General features: G+C 42.5%; 1 protein-coding gene across 2 annotated transcripts in view; it reads left to right on the top strand.

Moving 5' to 3' along the window:
* The window catches only part of MCCC1 (methylcrotonyl-CoA carboxylase subunit 1), a 62,843-nt gene that overhangs the window by 27,426 nt on the left and 13,758 nt on the right, over positions 1–21,659 (top strand). For both annotated transcript variants that reach the window (XM_054713777.1, XM_008142348.3), the window contains exons 8-14: positions 4,354–4,465; positions 6,865–6,946; positions 10,775–10,902; positions 13,636–13,819; positions 15,911–16,020; positions 19,271–19,487; positions 21,149–21,235. In XM_054713777.1, the coding sequence (XP_054569752.1) occupies positions 4,354–4,465; positions 6,865–6,946; positions 10,775–10,902; positions 13,636–13,819; positions 15,911–16,020; positions 19,271–19,487; positions 21,149–21,235 (920 nt within the window). The remainder of the gene's footprint in view (positions 1–4,353; positions 4,466–6,864; positions 6,947–10,774; positions 10,903–13,635; positions 13,820–15,910; positions 16,021–19,270; positions 19,488–21,148; positions 21,236–21,659) is intronic.

Here is a 21,659-nt window from a genome sequence, read left to right as displayed (position 1 = left end):
GGCTCTTTGGCCCCTTGAGTGTTCTAACGCCACTTCTCCAAAATAGACTCGCCCAGGCTGAAAACCGACTTCTGCGCATGGGCCACGAAGTTTCCGTCGCACTGTACGTGCGCGCCCGCCCGCACGTGGTATTTTGTGGAAGAGCCACACTCAAGGGGCCAAAGAGCCGCATGTGGCTCGCAAGCCGCGGTTTGCCGACCACTGATCTAGACCCACAAGAGAGCTGAGGGCACAGGGAAGCCACCACCTGAAGTCTGGGCAGGCACGTGAACGCAGCGAAGCACAGCCCGGATCCGCCTGCCAGGAGCAGAAGCCGCTGGAGCCATAAACTTACAGGAACACTGAAATGGGAATTTTGACAAATTACTGGAGATTGATTGTGGACTAGCTTGATAGTGAGAAAATCTTGAAGCCCCCCAGTGTTATGGGGGCCTCCCAACTTTTCATTCGTTTTATTGCCAGGAATCCCACCAAGTTCTCACAGTGAAAATCTAAGCAATCTCTTAAAATGTGGGGCTTGGGGGGTAGAAAAGTAACCTTCTGAAATAGGCCCAGAGCAGTCTATTCTCAGAAACCAAGGCCAGCACTTCCAGGGAAGCTTTGCCAGACCTTTTCTGTCCTGGGGGAAGGGCAGCTAGCCAGGTCTAACCTCTAACCTGCCCGTTGTACCAAAGGGTGAACAGTATTAGGAAAACACTTCTGAAGCACAGAGGTCAGCTAAACCACTGAGATTTAATCATAAGATCATAGTGTTTTCCCTGCCCTACACCCTACCATGTCACCAGGGCTCCTGTATAATAACCGTGGGTTCCAGCTGAAAGAAGTGCAGGACACAGACTCGGTCCAGAAAGCAGTTCTTGTTGAAGCCCAAAGACAACAGGAGAAACAAAAGGAAACCAAGGATATTGGAGGAAAGGGAAGCCTCTGGCACCGACAGGTGCTGCAAACATGAAACACAACATGCCTCCAAACCTGATTAACATTAAACATTCAAGGCTTGTTTACCTCAGTTCCTGGTGTGGGATACATCACATCTGGTTCCCTCCCTCCCTCCCTCCCTCTTCCCCTCCCTCCCTTCTTTCCTTCCTTCCTTTTTTTTTTGTCTATTTATTTTCATTGATTTTAAAGAGAGGAGGGGAGAGAGAGAGAAACATCGATATGAGAGAGAAACATTCTTTGGTTGCCTCCCGCACGCATCCTGACCAGGGATGGAACTACACCCTGGATATGTGTCCTGACCGGGAATCAAACACACCACCTTTTGGTGTGTATTGTACAATGCTTCCACCAATTGAGCCACACAAGCCAGGGCCATCACATCTGGATTTAAAAAAAAAAAAAAATTCCAAGCCTTAAAGGTTAAAAAAAATTATAAAAAAGCACAAATTGGAATGACAAGGCAAGTATCAGAACTAGACTGAGATGTGACAGATTTTGGGATTATCTATGGAATTTAAAGTAAGTGGTTAATATGTAAATGCTCTAATGGAGCAAGTAAAAAAAAATGCAAGAACAGAGGGTAATGAAACAAAGAGATGGAAATTTAAGAAAAAAAATAAAATGAAAATGCTAGAAATAAAAAAACATCATAACAAAGGAAGAATGCATTTGATGGACTAATCAGTAAATTAGACACAGCTGGAGAAAGAATCAGTGACCTTGAACATATGTTAATGAAAACTTCCCAAACAAATACAAAGAGAAGTGAGAATGAAAACAAACAAATACAGTATAGCTGAACTATCTAAGAACTGCAGGACAATTTTTAATGGTGTACCAGGTAACATGTGCTTATTTGAATACAAGAAGAAAGAAAGGAATGGGACAACTATTCCAAAGTAATAATGGCCAAAATGTTCCCAAAATTAATGACAGACACCACACTACAGAACCAGAAAGCTCAGAGGACATCAAAGAGGATAACTGTCAAAGAAATTTTAAAATTATATTCAAACATAAGAAAACAAACACAAATAGGACATCTTGGGAAAAGTCAGAGGGGCTAAAACTTCCTGTAGTACATCAGACATCTCACAGAAACCATGCAAGCAAGAATCAAGAGGAGTGGAATATATATAAAATGTAGACATCTATATGCAATGAAATTATCCTCAGACATGCAGGAGGAGTAAACATGTCCTCAGACAAAACTTGAGGGAATTTGTCACCAGCAGACTTGCCTTGCAAGTAATGATAACAGAAGTTCTTCAAAGAGAAGGAAAATGATACAGGTTAGAAACTCAGATCTAATAAAGGAAGAACATTAGACAAGGACTTCACAGTTAACAATTTGTTCAAAATAATAAGAAGAGTGTATTTGGCGATGTTAGCTTAAGGATCAATAAAAAGAGGAGGAAAGGTCAAGAAGGCAAATCCAAAAGGAAGAAATCAACTTCTATTGTGTTGGACAGGTAGGAAGATTTCCAAATGGACCATCCAGTGGAACTGATAAATCAAGAAAATTAATTTTTCCAAGTGGTTTAATGAAGTATTTTATGGAATGAACAGAAAGGAACAGCTCTGAGCCACTGCTGAATAGGACATTACGAGACTTCCTGTTTTTTGTGTGCTTTTTTTGTTTTTTTTTAAAGATTTTTTAATGATTTTTTTTTTTTTTAGAGAGTGAGAAAGGAAGAGGGAGAGAAACATGGATGTTAGAGTGAAGCATCAATTGGGTGCCTCCTGCATACTCCTTACGGGGATCCAGCCTGTAACCTGGGCATGTGCCCTCACTGGGAATTAAAACTGAGCCACACTGGCCAGAACTGACTTCCTGGTTTGTTTGTTTGTTTGTTTTATTATTTATCTTTATTGTTGAGAGTATTGCAGATATCTCTCCCTTTTCCCTGTATTGCCCCTCTTCACACACAGACCCCGAAGGCCTTCACAGCTCTATTGTTTGTGTCCCTGGGCATGCATATCTATAATAATAAAAGCGTAATATGCAAATCGACTGAATGACCGAACAGCAGAACGACCATCCAGACAACCTTCCAGACAACCATGCTATGACACCCAATGGCGCCAGGCCATCCAAGGCGGGTGTGAAGCGATTGGTTAGGGCCTGGCCATCACCCCATGATAGCCCTACAGAGGGAGGCCCAGGCCACAGAGCCACCGACCGGCTGCAGTGGGTGGGCAGGGCTTCCCTCTGTGGGGCGATCCATTGTGGAGTCCCAGCCGGATGGGCGGGGCCTACCTCTTCGGGGCTATCAATTGCGGGGCTCCCAGACTGTGAGAGGGCATAGGCAGGCTGAGGGACCTCCCTCTCCCCCTCCCTCGCCACTGAGTTCACGAATTTTGTGCCCCGGGCCTCTAGTATGCATATAAGTTTTTTGGTTAATCTCTCCATGCCCTCCTCCCCACTTCCCTCTGACTTCCAGGTTTCTTTAAATTTTTTTCTAGGTTTGACAGTTTTTGTTTTAACTAGTCAATGGGGAAAACATTTGCTGATCCCTCATTTCTGTATTATGGTGGTGAATATGTGAGGTGAACTACAGTGTGAACATATCACAATAAACCTATTGAGAAGAATGCTTTCTTATATTCACCAGATGGTCTGTGTTAGCCTTGTTTTCATAAGTGTTATGTGCGTTTACTCTCAGTATGATTTCTCGTCATTTTGCTATTTTTATACTCAACATTTAAGTGCCTTTTTGTTTTTTTATGATTTAATGTTAGTATAGTCTTAAAAACTAATGAGCCATGTTAATTTATTTCTTAACATTTAAATTTTCAATCTGTCATAGTTTAAAAAATCAGACTATAGGAGTTGATTTTAAAAAAAAATCCTGATCATAAAAAAGTTTTCATTGGCTTTTTGAAGATATATGAAATAAGAGTATAACTTATAATTATTAAATAGTCAGCTTTGCCAGTATTTGCCTTAACAGTTTGTACTTTTTGTACCTTGCCCCACTCTGAGGTCATAAATATAGGGTGTCCCCCCAAAAACGTATACACACACCTTGTATAATTATAAAGGCAGTGTTTATTTAAGTACATTTCACTTTCAAAATTGAGCTGTCAGCTCTTAAAGTGTGTATACATTTTTCTAGGACACCCTATATAGTCTCTTGTGTTTCCTGTCTTTTCTTATTTCCCAGTTATTTCATATGTATTTTTTCTTTACTGCTCATCCAATAAATGGAATGTTTTCCATTGGGTGTTTATAAGGTTTACTGTGGTTCTGTTTCTAAATTCACATTCTCTGTTTTGAGGTCAAAATATCCCATCATGTGTAAAATAAAAACAGAGGAATCCTGGTCACCTTGGACAAGAGTCTGGCCTATGGAATGTGATATTTGTCATCCTTAGGAAAGTGTATTAACATGAGTGTTTGCTTTTAAATAGGCATGTAGAAGTCCAGGTGTTTGGTGATCACCATGGCAACGCTGTGTACTTGTTTGAGAGAGACTGTAGTGTCCAGAGGAGGCATCAGAAGATCATTGAGGAAGCCCCCGGGGTAAGGACCTTGTAAAGAAGTCTGTCATCTTCTCTATAATGGAAACACTAGTCACTCTGATTTTCATATCAGAAATCTGTGAAGCTCGTGTCTCCCCCAAAGTCCTGCTGGACAGCTGCTTCCAAGTAGTAGTATACTAGTAAGGATACGTTCCCCCCACTTACACCCTCCCCCCATCCCCCGGCAGTGTGGGGATGAGAGGTTGAAGTTCTGGGGCCACCACACAGGACACAACAGGGCTGTATTCCATCTGAATAGTTTTTAGGACATGCTCCTCTGACCTAAGGTACTGACTTAGAGTGAGCAGCTATATCTGGTTTCCATGCAGATTTTAAATTGTAATTAACCAAATGTTTAAAGGAATGAAATGGTCTAGTTCTGTGGTCGGCAAACTGCGGCTCGCAAGCCACATGAGGCTCTTTGGCCCCTTGAGTGTGGCTCTTCCACAAAATACCACGGCCTGGGCGAGTCTATTTTGAAGAAGTGGCGTTAGAAGAAGTTTAAGTTTAAAAAATTGGGCTCTCAAAAGAAATTTCAATCGTTGTGCTGTTGATATTTGGCTCTGTTGACTAATGAGTTTGCCGACCACTGGTCTAGTTAGAATGTATTTTCTATGCAGAAGACTTGTTTTAACTGCTGTTTAAGGTTACCTGAAATATATCAGTCATCTTCCTGCTGTATTGTTGAGGAGAGAGATTTGCTCTTATTGGACAAATTTTGACTGGCTTAGGTTGTTCTCCGGGTCCAAGGCCTACTCCTGGTTTGTCTGTTTTTTAAATGTTATTTATTGATTTTTAGAGAGCGAGGAAGGGAGAGGGATAGAGAGATAGGAACATCCATGAGAGAGAAGCATCATCAATTGACTGCCTCCTGCACGCCCCCTACTGGGGATGGAGCCTGCAACCCAGGCTTGTGCCCTCACTGGGAATCAAACCAGTGACCTCTTGGTTCCTGGGTCGATGCTCAACCACTGAGCCACACCATCCAGGCGTGGTTTTACTTATTTTTGGATTTACATTTCTTTGGAGCCTGCTACTGCCACAGGCTTCTTTTCCTGTTCAAGGTTATATACAATAGTCCCTCCTTATCTAGAGCTTCAGTTACCCATGGTCAGTTGTGGTTTGAAAATATTAAGACAGAAATTCCAAAAATATAATAAAATTCCTGAAAATTTGTAAGTTTTAAATATCACACCGTCCTGAGTAGTGTGATGAAATCTTATGCCATCCCACCTGGGATGTGCATCACTCTTAGTCCAGTGTATCCACATTGTATAGGCTAACCCGCCTGTTAGTCACTTGGTATTTGTCTTGGTTATCAGATTGACTATTACATTACATACTTATGTTCAAGTAACCCTTATTTTACTTAATAATAGCTCCAAAGTGCAAGAGTAGTGATGCTGACAATTTGGACATGTCAAAGAGAAGCTGTAATTGCTTCCTTTAAGTTAAAAGGTCTGTAGGTATAGGAAAAACATACATAGGGTTTGGTACTATCTGTGGTTTCAGGGATCCACTGAATATATATATATATATTTTTAAGTCCTTTATTGATTTTAGAGAGGAAGAGAAACATCGATTGGTTGCCTCCTGCAGGTGCCCCAACTGGGGATCAAACCCACAACCCAGTTATGTGCCTTGACCAGGAATCAAACCTGCCACCTCTCAGTGTATAGGACGAAGCTCCAACCAACTGAGCCACACCGGCCAGGGCTCCACTGGAGATCTTGGCACATATCCCCATGGATAAGGGGAGACTAAACATGCATGTTTTTATCAGTATGTAGTTTTATCAGTTCAGGGATCTGAGATTTCTGGTAATCAGTTTGTTATTCGCATATTAAAATTTTAATTTCTGTTGTAGAGTATATTATGCCTTTTGAAGTAAGTGTCAACAACAACAATTTCAGTAAAGCCTTATTTTGAAACAGTGACTGTTTAAATATATATCTGTAGAGCTCAGTTTTTAAAATGTTAAAAGCTTTGCCTATTTATTGACATACATTTCTTTTTTTGAACCGTTTTTATTAACTTGGAATCTCAAGGTTTACCGTATTCCAAGATAATTATTGCACACCTGATCCAGATTGCTTTATCCTCTTAAAATAGGGACTGTTCAAAGTTTTTATATTGATACATTTAATTTTAAGTAGACATATCGTTATAACAGTTACGTAGGAACAAGGGACACAGATATATCACTATGCTGAGAAATATCTGCAAGTCATAGAAATTACTAGCAGAACCATTAAACTTTGGCATTGTGACAGTTAGCTTTTTATCTTTATTATCTCTTGAATGTAGTATTTGCTCCATGAAGATGTAATATTGGATCTTAGTGGGAATTTCTAGTGGGACAAAGTACTAATGGGAATTTATTTAAATATTTGTTTGTAGCCCGGTATTAAACCTGAAGTAAGAAAAAAGCTTGGGGAAGCTGCAGTCCGAGCTGCTAAAGCTGTAAATTATGTCGGAGCAGGTATGCTAAGATTTGTTCCTAAAAGAGGAGAAGTAATAATTTATGTATGCTTTAGAGGCAAAAGAAACGTAGAGCTTTTATATCAGTGGCTTTCAAACCTTTTTGACCAGAACCACAAGAAAAAAAAACAAAACACACCCATATTTTATATTGAGACCCCATATATATATGTGTGTGTGTGTGTGTTTATGCTTATATTCATATATGTTTGAAAAAAGGCTTTTACTAAATAATGGTTATCCTAATATGTATAATGCTATTCGATATTTTCTGTCTTACTTTAAATTAAAATTACAAAATTGATTTTTTAAATTAATAAAGTTGTGTATTTTTTTACAGCAGTTTTAGTTTCACAGCAAAATTGAGCAGAAAGTACAGAGATTTTTCCCATATACTCCCTGTCCCCACACGCACACAGCCTTCCCCCCATCAACATTCCACATCAGAGTGGTACATTTGTTCTGATCAGTAAACTTACACTGACACATTATTACCACTCAGAGAACATAGTTCACATTAGGGTTCATTCTTTTTAAGACAATTAAAAAATATGTTTTTATTGATTTCAGAGCGGAAGGGAGAGGGAGAGGGAGAGAAGAGAGAGAGAGATAGAAACATCACTGATGAGAGAGAATCATCGATGGGCTGCCTCCTACACAACCCCAACTGCGGATTGAGCCTGCAACCTGGGCATGTGCCTTGACTAGAAATCAAACCATGACCTCTTGGTTCCTGGGTCAGCGCTCAACCACTGAGGCACACCAGCCTGGCAAAGTGGATGAATTTTTATACTTTAACTGGAGGCCTGGTGCACAAATTTCATGCACGAGTAGGGTCTCTAGGCCTGGCTGGCAATCAGGGCCTTCCTTCCCTGGCTGCTGGCTGCTGGCTGCTGGCTGCTGGCTGGGCCTTCCTTTGTTCTGCGCCGCCCCCTGGTGGTCAGTGTACGTCATAGCAAGTGATCAAACTCCTGGTCTCCTGGTCGAACTCCCGAGGGGACATTTTGTTTTTTTATTTTATTTTTTTAATTAAATCTTTATTGTTCAGATTATTACAGTTGTTCCTCTTTTTCCCCCGGTTCCCACCCCACCCTCTGCCTTTCCCCTCCCCCCCCACTGTCCTCATCCATAGGTGTATGATTATTGTCCAGTCTCTTCCCGCACCCCCCACACCCCTTTCCTCCCAAGGATTGTCAGTCCACTCCCTTTCTATGCCCCTGATTCTATTCACCAGATTATTCTGTTCATCAGATTTTTTATTCACTTGATTTTTAGATTCACTTGTTGATAGATATGTATTTGTTGTTCATAATTTTTATCTTTACCTTTTTCTTCTTCTTCCTCTTCTTAAAGAATACCTTTCAGCATTTCATATAATACTGGTTTGGTGGTGATGAACTCCTTTAGCTTTTTCTTATCTGTGAAGCTCATTATTTGACCTTCAATTCTGAATGATAGTTTTGCTGGGTAGAATAATCGTGGTTGTAGGTTCTTGCTCTTCATCACTTTGAATATTTCTTGCCAATCCCGTCTGGCCTGCATAGTTTCTGTTGAGAAATCAGCTGACAATCGTATGGGTGCTCCCTTGTAGGTAACTAACTGTTTTTCTCTTGCTGCTTTTAATATTCTCTCTTTGTCTTTTGCTCTTGGCATTTTAATTATGATGTGTCTTGGTGTGGACCTCTTTGGATTCCTTTTGTTTGGGGTTCTGTGCGCTTCCTGGACTTGTAAGTCTATTTCTTTCACCAGGTGGGGGAAGTTTTTTGTCATTATTTCTTCAAATAGGTTTTCAATATCTTGCTCTCTCTCTTCTTCTGGCACCCCCATAATTTGGATGTTGGTACGCTTGAAGTTGTCCCAGAGGCTTCTTACACTATCTTCATATTTTTGGATTCTTTTTTCTTTTTGCTTTTCCGGTTGGGTGTTTTTTTCTTCTTTGTATTTTAAATCTTTGTCTTGATTCTTGCGATCCTCTAGTCTGCTGTTGGATCTCTGTATATTATTTTTTATTTCAGTCAGTGTATGCTTAATTTCTAGTTGGTCCTTTTTCATATCCTCGAGGGTCTCACTAAATTTATCGGCCTTTTCTAGAAAATTCTTGAAAAACCTTATAACCGTAGTTTTGAACTCTATATCCCGTAGTTTGCTTTCCTCCATTTGTTTCATTTGTGACCGGTTTCTTTGTCTCCGCATTTTCACTGCTTCCCTGAGTTGATAGAGTGGTTTTGTGTGCTAGGTGTCCTATAGGGCCCAGTGGCTCAGCCTCCTCAGTTACCTGAGGTGGACACTCTTGGTGCACCCCTTTGTGGGCTGTGTGCATAGTCTTGTTGTAGTTAAGCCTTGATTGTTGTCGGTATCACTGGGAGGAATTGACCTCCAGGCCAATTGGCTATGAGGATCAGCTGTGTCTACGATGGGAGAATTTCTGTGCTGGAGACACCCTTATGAGACAAGACTTGCTTCAGTGGGGCTTTGGTGCTCACTGAGTCTGCCCCCTGAGTGTGTCCCTTATGGATCTGAGGAGTTGTAATCTGGATGGTCCTACTCTGACCACTGGGTACACTGGCTCTTGGATCTCTAAGGAGGTGCTAATTTAGCCTCTGCCTGAGGCCACCCAGTAGGAGCTATGGAGAGATCTGCAGATTCCTCTTTGTTTGGGTTTTGGAAGTGCCCAAATGAGGCCCAGCTGTGAAGCAATGCAAGCTGCTGTGCGGCCTTGGGCCTTCTTTTGGATGTTCTGAGTCTCTCTGACTCAGCAGCAATTTTTTAGGTAAGTTTAGATTTCAAAAGACCAGACCATCATATGCAAAAGCCTCTGTGCACAGCTTGGATGGGACGGAGTCTCAGGACGGAGCAAACAGCAATGCCCTGCCCTAAGAGGCTCCTGGGTCTCAGTGTCCCTCGGTAATCACTGCAAGCACCTCTGAGAGAAAGTCTCCCTCGTATTCCGCCCGCTGCCAGACAGTCCAGTTTCTCCCCATATGAGTCTGGGTCCCCAGAGTCTCTCTCAGAACTGGAGTTCAGAGCAGTCGGGACCTTGTGTCTCCCTCCCGATTGAAAAAGCCAGCCACGTACTCAGTTGCCAGCCCTTTCCGCGTGCGCCTCTGCATTTTACTTCTGCAGCTCCTCTGAGTCTCAGTGTGCTTTTCTCTTTCCTTCTAGTTGTAGAATTTCCACTCAGCCAGCCTTCCTGTGGTTCTGGATGATGTCTGTTTTGTCTTTTAGTTGTAGTTTTGAAGTGGTTGTACGAGACAGCAAGTTCAGGTGTTTACCTATGCCGCCATCTTGGTTTCTCCAAGGGGACACTTTGCATATTAGCCTTTTATATATATAGATAAAGCTGGGGAAGTTTTGTAGTGCCTAATAAAATACCAATAGGTAATACATTATTAACATAAGATTTAGTTGCTAAGCAATCTGTCAATGCGTCACCAGCAAAAGGACTTTTAAAGGAAATTTCCAAGAGCCCAAAACTGTGGAAAAAAGATTGTATTTTTCTGCAGAGGGTTAAAGTGAGATGGGATGTCACAGGGTACAGTTCCCAGGATCTGGGTGAACTGACGCAATAACACATGGCAGTCATGTTCTCACTGCTTCATATCTTGGGCTTACTATTTGCTCAAAACCCCAAATACATTTTTCTGTTGCAAAATTTCATGTGGCTCCCTATTTTGACTGAGAGTCATTTGCTGCTACAACATGTGAGATTTTTTTTTTTTCATGAAATACCAAGTACCATTGAATGAACACAGTGGTAAAACTGATACATCATTTTAATTTGCTACTAATTACATGCTATTGAAATGTGATCATTGTATTTTACTTTTAGGAACCGTGGAGTTTATTATGGACTCAAAGCATGATTTCTACTTCATGGAGATGAATACAAGGCTGCAAGTGGAACATCCTGTTACTGAGATGATCACAGGAACTGACTTGGTGGAATGGCAGCTTAAGGTGGGAATGATTTTTCTATGAAATATCAGTCTTGAAACTGCGTTACCTTCTGGCCTCCTAAAGAAAGGTATCTTTTTGGATAAGGGTTCAGTTCTTACTGGTTGTGATGGGAACAGGAAAATGGGAGGTTAAAGGTGACACTGCATTTCATGCTATGACATTATTGTCACTTTATGGACACAGATTCCCAATCTGTTCATTACCATCATTTCCCTTTAGTCATGGGGCAGCCAACAGGTGAGCTGCTGCTATTGACAATGGCTGGTGACCACATTGTCTCAAAACCAAAACCTGGTACTCCACCTAGGGCCACATCATTCTGGGCCAGGCTGTCATTAGATTTTAGAGGCAGGACAGATGCCAGCCAGGATGAAATGAGCTAACACCGAGTTGGGAAGGAAGGCCCTGGCCAGCAGCCAGAAGGAAGAGCCAAGGGAATGGTCTAGACCAGTGGTCGGCAAACCGCAGCTCGCGAGCCGTGGTTTGCCGCTCTGTTGACTAATGAGTTTGCCGACCACTGTCATATACTACCTTTTACCTCTTTGCACACAATGTGCCACAATTGCCTAATCCTCACAGCTTCCAACTACACAGTAACATTTAGTCTAGTCCAGTGGTCGGCAAACTCATTTGTCAACAGAGCGGCAAACCGCGGTCGGCTCGCCAGCTGCAGTTTGCCGACCACTGGTCTAGACCCACAGAAGGGTCCACGTGCAAGTGTTGACTTAAACACTGTTGCTGGCCCACAGTGGGATAAGTATGAGACAGTCACAGTACATGATTAGAAATTTTTTAAGTGATTTGGCGTCGGCCAGTGTGGCTCAGTGTTTGAGCATCGACCTATGAACCAGGAGGTCCCGATTGGATTCCCAGTCAGAGCACATGCCCTGCTTTCAGGCTCTGTCCCCAATAGGGGGAGTGCAGGAGGCAGCCAATCAATGATTCTCTCCCATCAGTGGTGTTTCTATCTCTCTCGCTCTCCCTTCATCTCTGAAATCAATAAAAAATAAATATTTTTTTTAAAAAGTAAAGCAATTTGGCATTGCTGTGACATATCTACTGGTTTTACAAAAGTTTTCAGTCCACACTGTTCTTTTATTTTAATAGTGTGAGAAGCACTGGCCTAAACCAGAGTTCCACAAAGCATATTATTTCAAATATTATTAATAATAGCTTAGCATGTTTTTCTCTTTATTGAAAACAATAGATTGTATCTCAGCTTTCTTTTTCTAAAAAAGTTTTTTAAGTCATATGAATAGTCAATCTCTGTGGGATTCTTGGTTCTTTATATATATCCTGAATCTAAATTGTTTTTTTCATATTGTGATGCTAAAATCTTGGTTATTTTGATAAAATTTTTTTCCAGAATGTCTGTGGACAATATGCTTCTTTTTCAATTTCCTTGGGGTTGATTGGTGGTTTTAATTGAGCCAAAAGACTCTTCTGGGCCTCTACAGCCTTGGGAGCTAATGAAAACCAGGCACATCAGGCTAGTAAGTGTTAGTGGGTGTCAGGAAAACTGTAGTGGATTTAGAAACTTCTGGAAAGAGTGCTTATGTTTCCACAATTCAAGGAAAAGGAAGATTTTTTTTTTTCTGAAGCAGTAACCCAAAAGAGTTCAGAATCTTGAAATCACAGAGGATAAAAGGTTATAAGGAATATGGCTGCAGTCTGTGGTTTGAAACACTGTGCCATAAAGACATTCAGTTCTGTCTGCTTTCCTTTTATTCCTAACTGCTGTGGTTCCTGATCTTTCTTATTTTCATATTTAAAGAGATGGAACCTGCTTCTGTTTTATGCCTATCTGTTTAGTTCAATGTGATGCTAAGTTACTTAAGAGATTTTTCCCTGTAGCTTTTGCTTTCTCAGGTTGTCATTTTCTCATCTTGGAGGAAAACTTAAGGGGAAAGTGTGACAGCAAGTCTTCCAATAGCCTTTTTCTGTTTATAATCGTGTGCTATGCAATGTACATAAACATAATAAAATTGAAAAACTATGATGTTCCCCTTTCTGTTTTGCTTTATCACTCACTTGCTGATTAAAATTACAAAGATGTCTAACGTTACACTTTACCTATACCTGTGAACACCAACAAGTAATTTACTATTTTTTAAAAAAAGATTGATGTTGTAACTGAGTGCTAATGTTTTAGATGAAAACTGAGAGCACAGTGCCAGAAAGAAATCTTAGTTTCAATTATACTGAAAATAACACTGGTTTTTATATTTATAATTTAGTCAGCAGTTTGCTTGCATTTTCTATTTAAAAACTCTAGAAGCCCATTGTAATTAATACTTTATTTTCAAGCTGCCTCTGGTTTGTTTTTTGTTTTGTTTTGTTTTAATTTTTATTGATTTCAGAGCGGGAGAAGGAGAGAGAGGTAGAAACATCAATGATGAGAGAGAATCATTGATAGGCTGCCTCCAAAACGCCCCTACTGAGGATTGAGCCCACAACCCAGGCATGTGCCCTAACCGGGAATCGAACTGTGACCTCCTGGTTCATAGGTTGACACTCAACCACTAAGCCATGCCAGCTGAGCAAGCTGCATCTGTTTTTAAATATCTTCTTTTTGCCCAGTACTCAAGGCGGTGGATAAAACAGTGATTTTTATTTGGCTTCATTGTGAAGTCCAAATGTGCACTTTACATAAAGGCAAGACCATCAACTTGCTAGTCTCATAGCTGCTTTACGGTGGGTTTTTATAGGAAATGCATACTCTTCTGTTACCAGGTTGCAGCAGGAGAGAAGATTCCTTTGAGCCAGGAAGAAATAACTCTGCAGGGCCACGCGTTTGAAGCTAGAATATACGCAGAAGACCCTCTCAATAACTTCATGCCGGGGGCCGGGCCGCTGGTGCATCTCTCCACGCCTCCAGCGGACCTTTCCACTAGGATTGAAACTGGAGTACGGCAAGGTAAGCGGAAATAAAACAGAAAGTCTTTTTACCTTTTAGTGCATTGTTATTTTTGGACGGGGTCTTTTCCTTGTGTCGTGTGGAAATGTCTACTATGTTTTAAAATAAAGGATTTAATTGATTTCTCTTCAATGTTTATTTTTTCCTTCTGGAATAGTTATTTTTAAAGAATGACTAGTAGTTTAATCAGTAGGCTCTTTTTTTGAATGCAGCAGTACTTGATCAAACTTAAGCAATACATATTTTGTGTGTGTTGTTTTATATTTTTTACTTTGCCTGGTTCCAAACATGATTTAAGGTGACTGATATTCGCTATGCGTAAGGCACTCTGCCTTCAAGTCAAGCTGGAGAATTAATATGAAAACTTAGTGCAAGCTAAACAATAATAAAAGAAATTAAAAGTAAAAATAACAGCACAAGAGTTATCACAGTTCAGCATTGATCAGTAACAATGGTCATAGCTAACAATCATTTAGCACTTACGTGCAGGTGCTGTTCTAGATGACTTTTCTGTATAGGCTCCTTTAACCCTGAGCACTGTCCTACGAGTAGGTATTCTTACCCCCATTTTCTAGATGACGAAACCAGGGCACGGAGAGGTTAAGTGACTTGCCCAAGATCACCCTTGCAGCCAAGACTCAGACCCAGGCAGTCTGGCTCCCGAGTCCGTGCTCTGAGCCACCACCGTCTGTCGCCACCTTAACTTTAGTTGCAGAGCAGTTCTAGGACTAAGAGCTAACGTGAGACACTTTTAAAAGAGGGAGTCTAGCGTGGATTTGCGTAGGCAGATGTAACACGTTAAAGAAAAGTGAACTTGAAGGTATGTTTGAAGAACTGGAAGAAAATATGTGGCTGGGAAAATGGTTTAGGATGGTAAGTAGTTGGGGATGTGGCTGGAGACAGACATAGGGGGAGCGTAAAATCGTATGGGTAATTGAAAGCCAAAATGAGGCATTGGGCTTCTGGATGATACATGGGCAACACTTGGGCAGCTCTTGCCTAAGCCACAGCAAGATTTGGTAGTCAGTACATTTTTACCTTCACAGCAGAACATCTTGGAAAGAAAAGAGGGGCCCTGCAAATAGAAAAGAAAAAACCTGTAAGGCAAGCAAAGCTTGCAGCGTAACGTAGAAGGGCTCAAGGGATAAGAGATGCCATTCGGAGAAGTGCTCCCAGGGTCACATCGTGACACTGGGAGGGATAATCTAGTCCAGGAAGCTTCTCCCAACACCCCCCTTCTCTGTTCCCCTGCATCCCTCAGACCTGGCCCTTATTATATTATCTTGTGGTAACCTACTCCTTGCCTATTTTCCCGTCAGACTGTAATATTCTTAAGGGAGGGACTGTCTTCTATGGTATATTTGCAGCACCTTGCTCAAGCCTAGGCCTGCAAGGTGTTCAATATGTGTTGGTGGGCAAGTGGGGGGTGGGGTGGATGGATGGATAAGGGAGTGTCATCCAACCCCTTGATTTTACATCTGGAGACCCTGGGTTTTAGAGGGGTCAGGTGACCTGCCAAAATCACAACAAGGGTCTAGATCAGTAGTCTTTGTAATATGCCACATCCTTTTGCCTTGACCTAGTTTCTAACCAGTGATTGAGATTCTTGTTCTCTACCGTAGTAAGGATGACTGCTATTTGTTTATCAGCTCTGCCAGGTGCGACATTTGGCACTTGATTGTCAGTCCTCCCAACAACCACAGGACAGAGGAATGGTTACCCTTATTTGTCTGATGGGGGAAACGGTGGAGGGAAGGGAATGCTGAGGGCAGAGCAATTGTGATATGAGAGGTAGAGGGAGTTTGTTCTGACTTCCAAGAGGAAGAAGATAGGATGGGGAAACCGGCCTGTGTGTCATTGGGTCACTGTTTTGAACGGACAGGAGGGCCACACCCTCCTTGGACATTTGATAAATTTTTAAAACCCTGTGAGCTTCAGTTCCTCATGAATAAAATGGTGGTGGCAATATCTGTCATGAGGTCTGTGAGGATTGAGTGTGAAATGTCTATAAAGCCACAGCAGAACATCTTGCTATCACATTGTATCCCTTTGGTTTTGACTTTGAGAGGTTGTTGTGGTTTTCAATTTCAGGGGATGAAGTGTCCGTGCATTATGACCCCATGATTGCGAAGCTGGTCGTGTGGGCCGCAGATCGCCAGGCGGCCTTGACCAAGCTGAGGCACAGCCTTCGTCAGTACCATGTGAGTGACGCGGCCGTGTTGGTGACCCTGATGCTCTCTGTATCTCCACAGCCAAGCACGTCTGTCAGGAGTGGTCAGCCTTTGTCCTTGTCAACTTATTTCCACCAACCACCCCTATGTCGCGATCAAATTCATTTTATGTGGGAGAATTCCTATGGGCTTGAGGACTTCTTGATTCCAGCTGGAAAAGAAAGCTTGCCATAGTTGCAGGACTGAATCTATTAGGGTCCGTGTTATACTTCAGGGAAATCGATAGGAAATTCCTCTTGATCCTGTAGGTAAGGCCAGCTCCACATGTGTGTGAGCGAACGTGATAACCACTACACCACGGAAACGTGGTCGCTATACAAGTGTGGCCTACAGTTGGTATTATTTTCTCCAAAGGAAAATAATTATGTTCAGTTTTACCCATTTCATCGTTTGTTGCTGTTTTGTAGCACATTAATTTTCTTGGTGCAGTAAGTCCTGTACCAGCTGATTTAGCTTCATAAAAGGATTGCTTTTTAACCCATGATATTCTAATTGTTATATGTCATTAAAAACCTCTGATCTCTGTGGCTCCAACCACACTGGCCGCCTTGCCATTCTTTAGACACACACAGCATTGCGCCATGTGTTCCTGTTTTCTCTCCAGAGTGTTCTTCCCACACATGATCACAGGGCTCCCTCCCACCACCCTCAGGCACTGCTCACCTCCTCAGAGTCTTTTCAAGGCTGTCACATTTAAAATAAGATCCTTTGCCCAGCTGGTGTGGCTCAGTGGTTGGGCATCGACACATGAACCAGGAGGTCACAGTTTGATTCCCAGTCAGGGCACATGGCCTGGTTGTGGGCTCAATCCCCGGTAGGGGACATGTAGTGGGTATGCAGGAGGCAAATGATCAATGATTCTCTCTCATCATTGATGTTTCTATCTCTCTCTCCCTCTCCCTTCTTCTCTCTAAAATCAATAAAATCCTACCTAATAATAGACAAATAAGCAAATTGACTATACCTCCGACACACCCACAACCCATGCCCATAAGCCACGCCCACCATCCTATCAGAGTGAGTATGCAAATTAACCCAACCAAGATGGCTACAGCCACAGAGAGCAAGGTTTCCTAGGTAACAGAGGAAGCCAAGCTTTCTGCCTGCCTTTGCCAGGCCTAAGCCTCCACTCAAGCTACAAAGTTTCAATTATAGAAGGTAAACAAATTCAAACAGAAATGGCGGCAGAATGGAGCTTGAGAGAGCAGGCCAGGGTTGCCAGCGGCAACAGGGGAAGCAAAGCTTTCTGCACACCCTGTCCAGGCCCAGGCCTCCGCTTAAGGCTACAAAGTTTCAATTATAACCCCAACAGAAATGGCTGCCGGCCGCGGAGGGAGCCCCAGGCTTGGCTCCGCTCTAGGCTACAAAGTTTCAATTGTAGAAGGAAAATAAATTCCAGATACCAGGGCCTCCGCTTGGGTTTCCAGGGGGCGTGGCCAGCCTACAAACCACCACAGGCCCCTCGCTCAGGCCGCCCCACGCCCCAAGGGAACCCCACCCTGATCCGGGATGCCCTTCAGGGCAAACCAGCTGGCCCCCACCCCTGTACCAGGACTCTATCCTATCTAATAAAAGAGTAATATGCAGATTGATCATCACTGCAACACACAATATAGCTGCCCCCATGTGGTCAAAGATCCTGCCCCCATGTGGACACAAGATGGCCACCACAAGATGGCCAGCAGGAGAGAGCAGTTGGGAGGCACCCGGCCTGCAAGGGAGGGCAGTTGAGAAGGACCAGGCCTGCAAGGGAGGGCAGTTGAGAGGCACCAGGCCTGCAAGGGAGGGCAGTTGGAGGTGATCAACCCTGCAGGAGAGGGCAGTTAGGGGTGACCAGGCTGGCAGAGGAGGGAAGTTGGGGGCAAACAGCTGGCAGCGGAGTGGTTAGGGGTGATCAGGCTGGCAGGCAGAAGCGGTTAGGGGCAATCAGGAAGGCAGGCAGGCAAGCAGTTGGGAGCCAGCAGTCCTGGATTGTGAGAGGGATGTCCGACTGCCCATTTAGGCCTGATCCCATCGGGCCTAAACGGGCAGTCGGACATCCCTCCAGGGGTCCCAGATTGGAGAGGGTACAGGCTGGGCTGAGGGACACACCCCCCTCCGTGCACGAATTTCGTGCATCGGGCCTCTAGTCTATAATAATAAAAGCATAATATGCTAATTAGACCGGACGTCCTTCCGGACCTTCCGGAAGAAGTTGGGGCTGCGAGGGAAGCCCGGGTCCCAGGTGCTGGCAGCCGAAGGGAAGCTCGGGTCCTGGGTGCCAGAGGGAAGCCGGTGCTGGCAGCCAGGGGAAGGAAGGCCTACTCTTGCACAAACTTCGTGCATCGGGCCTGTAGTAAAAAATAAAATAAAATAAAATAAAATAATAAAATAAAATAAAATAGGACGCTTTGCTGCTCTCTGTCCCCTTAGACAGCCTCATTTTTCTTCATATCACCTGACATTATATTAGAATTTTGTTTATAGATATTGTTTATTATCTTTCCTTAGATTGTAGGCTCTGTGAGGTATGGACTTTGTGTGTTTTGTTCTTCACTGTGTCCCCAGTATCTTGATGAAGTTCTGGCACCTAAAAGGTGCTCAGTATATGGCGAATGAATGAATGAATGAACAAACAAACGAAGGAACTCGAGGCTCAGATAGCTGGCTTTACCCTTGATTCCATTACTGGGTTATGTTTTATACCTTTTTATTTTAATATTGGTATGTAACATTTGGATTTTAGTGTTGGACAGAAGCTCTTTGGAGGTAATTTCATCCAATCCCCTCCCCAGTGTAGTGATCGTGCCTTCTGCTGTGGGAGTGTTCTGAGCGGCAGGTCTTCAAAGTCTTGCCAATAAATTTCATTTAAGTTTCTTCACATTTATCACTTTCCTAGTCCAAGTCAATTAAGTGTCTTCTGCACACTACCTACACTAACACCATTTCTTGTGGCCTCTTTATCATAGTAGATGTAGCTTTAACCTTTTGCACTCGGATGTCGAGTGTGACTCGACACGGTTAGCATCGGTAGCAGGAATCGAGAAAAAAGCAAGCAAGTGCAAAGGGTTAAGTGTTAAGTCCAGAAATATAGTGATGGTGAAGTGAGGTTTTTATTGTTTGCCTGAGAATTGTCGATAGTAGAAGATACTCAGTAAAAGGAGCAGAAGCCATACAAATGTTTTTCTGAATACGTTTTTTCCCCCACTCCTTGGGGACGTGGGCTTGATTCTCTTTCTAGGTTGTCGGACTGCACACCAACATTGACTTCCTCCTCAGGCTGGCTGGCCACCCAGAGTTCAAAGCTGGGAACGTGCACACTGACTTCATCCCTCAGCACCGGGAAGAACTGCTGCCCAGTCGGAAGGCCACAGCCAAAGAGTTTTTATGCCAGGCAGCTCTGGGCCTCATCCTCAAGGAGAAAGCCATGTCAGATGTTTTCCAAATTCAGACAGAAGGTATGGAATGCATTTCTGTTTCCCCTGCTTATCAAGATTTTATGAATAACTAGAGGCCCAGTGCACAAAATTCATACACAGGTATGGTCCCTAGTGGCTGCCAGCTGCCGGCCCGGGCCTTCCTTTGTTCCGCACCGCCCCCTGGTGGTCAGCGCACATCATCGTGAGCGATCGAATTCCCAGTTGGTCTAACTCCCAAGGGGACACTTTCCATATTAGGCTTTTATATAAATATAGATTATTGACCATACATTTTTTTCTCTTTATGCCACTCTTTCCTCCCTTCTCTCAGTGATTGACACCATCCTCTGCTAATGTGACTTTTAGGACGAAGAGAGCTCTTCACATATTCTGGATACATTCCATAAACACTTCTAACCCCTTAGGTATTACTTAACTAATCACCTAACAACATAGAGATGGATCTCTTGTCAACCAAACACCAGTGCTTGCTGCAGCCCATGCCGATCCCTTCCAACTTCTTTTATCCACCACACCCTGTGGCCTGCTTTGTTGTAGACTCTGTACTTGCAGCAACTTCCCGGGTCCAGGAGGCACTCAGATTCCTCTGGGTTACCCATGATTTATGGTTATTTCCTCCGCTCTTTTTTTATTCTGTGATCAAATTTCTGACTAACTAGAGACCTAGTTACTCCATCGTGTCATAGAGTCGGAGCTTGGGAGAGATAGGCAGAGGTTCGTCCTGACTGCCTGCCTCAGCATCTCACTAAGTCAGTGCCCAACTTCCTAACACCCTGGAAGCTGGAAATTCATGATGAAAATTCACTAGCTTATTACAGTTTCAGTCAGTTCTCCTTTAAACAGTTCTTTTCTCTAAATTGAGCAAAACCTGAGCTCTCCCAAACTTGGCTCAATAATATTTATTTACGCTAACTGGCTTTTGGAGCAAATAGGAAAAAAAAAAATGGAATCCACTTATCTCTTCACTATTGTTAGAATTATTATATTATTATAGGATCCTATTTTTAGGATCATTAATTTCTAGATTCATTCAAGAAAGTTATATTGAAAACTTAAAACACATAATTACATCTTTAGGAGATTTGTGCTCTCTCCTCATTTTGTCCTGTTACATTAAATGAAATGCATCTGAGTGTGCTCCATATGGCATTCCTAAGCCTGCCTGTTCTTGGCCTTTTTAGAATGGAGTGTCTTCTTACTCTCACCTCTTTTTAAAATTTATAAGCAGCACAGATAGGAACTTCAGAGTAAATTGCTTCAATTTAGTCATGCTGTAGCTTCTGGATATTGTCCAGCAGAGGATGTACACTCAAGCCCCTCTAGGTGGACCAGTAACATAGGAGAATAAGGCCACGTGAAAGGAGAATGACGAGAGGTAGAGATCTGGGCGACCTGGAATGCAGTAGCCCCATCAAAAGGGATGGCTACTGTGCAGCTCATGCCGTCAGAGGATGAGAGTTCAGGCTGCACATATTCTCACTTTTTAAGAGAAGCTGGGATTTTTCATGTGAAACCTCCTGAGATGTAAATTGAAATATCTCATTTAAATTTAAAGCAATGAGAAGAACAAAGAAAACATATACGAGCTGCCAGTATGGGAACTGTGTTCCTGTTTTCTTTGTAAGGTATAAATTTAGTAGGCTTGATGTTCGTAAATTTGCTGTTGAATTTTCTTTTAGATCAATATTCTCCCTTTGCATCCAGCAGTGGAAGAAGACTGAATATTTCTTACACCAGAAACATGACTCTTAGGGATGGTGAAAACAGTAAGTAATGTTTTATTAGAAGGGAAATGTGCTTTATAGAAATAGATCACATTTACCTGGGGGGAAAATGGTTTCAACTCAGCCACAATCATTCAATTATATATTTTTTAAAGATCCCTGGCCTACACATTGTGAGGAAGTATGCCAAAATGATAGAATTGATTTGCTCTGGGTGGTAGAGTTGATTTTTTTTTTTCTTCATTACACTTTTTCTGTATTTTGTAAATATTCTAAAAATATGTTATAAAACATACATAGCAAAATGACTGAAGTGAAATTTGCCAACATTTTAGTGAGGTTACCACTGGGTGGTGGGATTTGAAGCAGTCTTTTTCCCCCCACCATGCTTCTGTGTACTTTCTTTGCTTTGTGTTTCTTCAGTGAGAATGCAGTACTTTTTATTTATTTATTTATTTATTTATTT

The sequence above is a fragment of the Eptesicus fuscus genome, chromosome 3, assembly GCF_027574615.1.
Source record: "Eptesicus fuscus isolate TK198812 chromosome 3, DD_ASM_mEF_20220401, whole genome shotgun sequence".
Taxonomy (NCBI): domain Eukaryota; kingdom Metazoa; phylum Chordata; class Mammalia; order Chiroptera; family Vespertilionidae; genus Eptesicus; species Eptesicus fuscus.
This window is presented reverse-complemented; position numbering and strand designations above follow the sequence as displayed.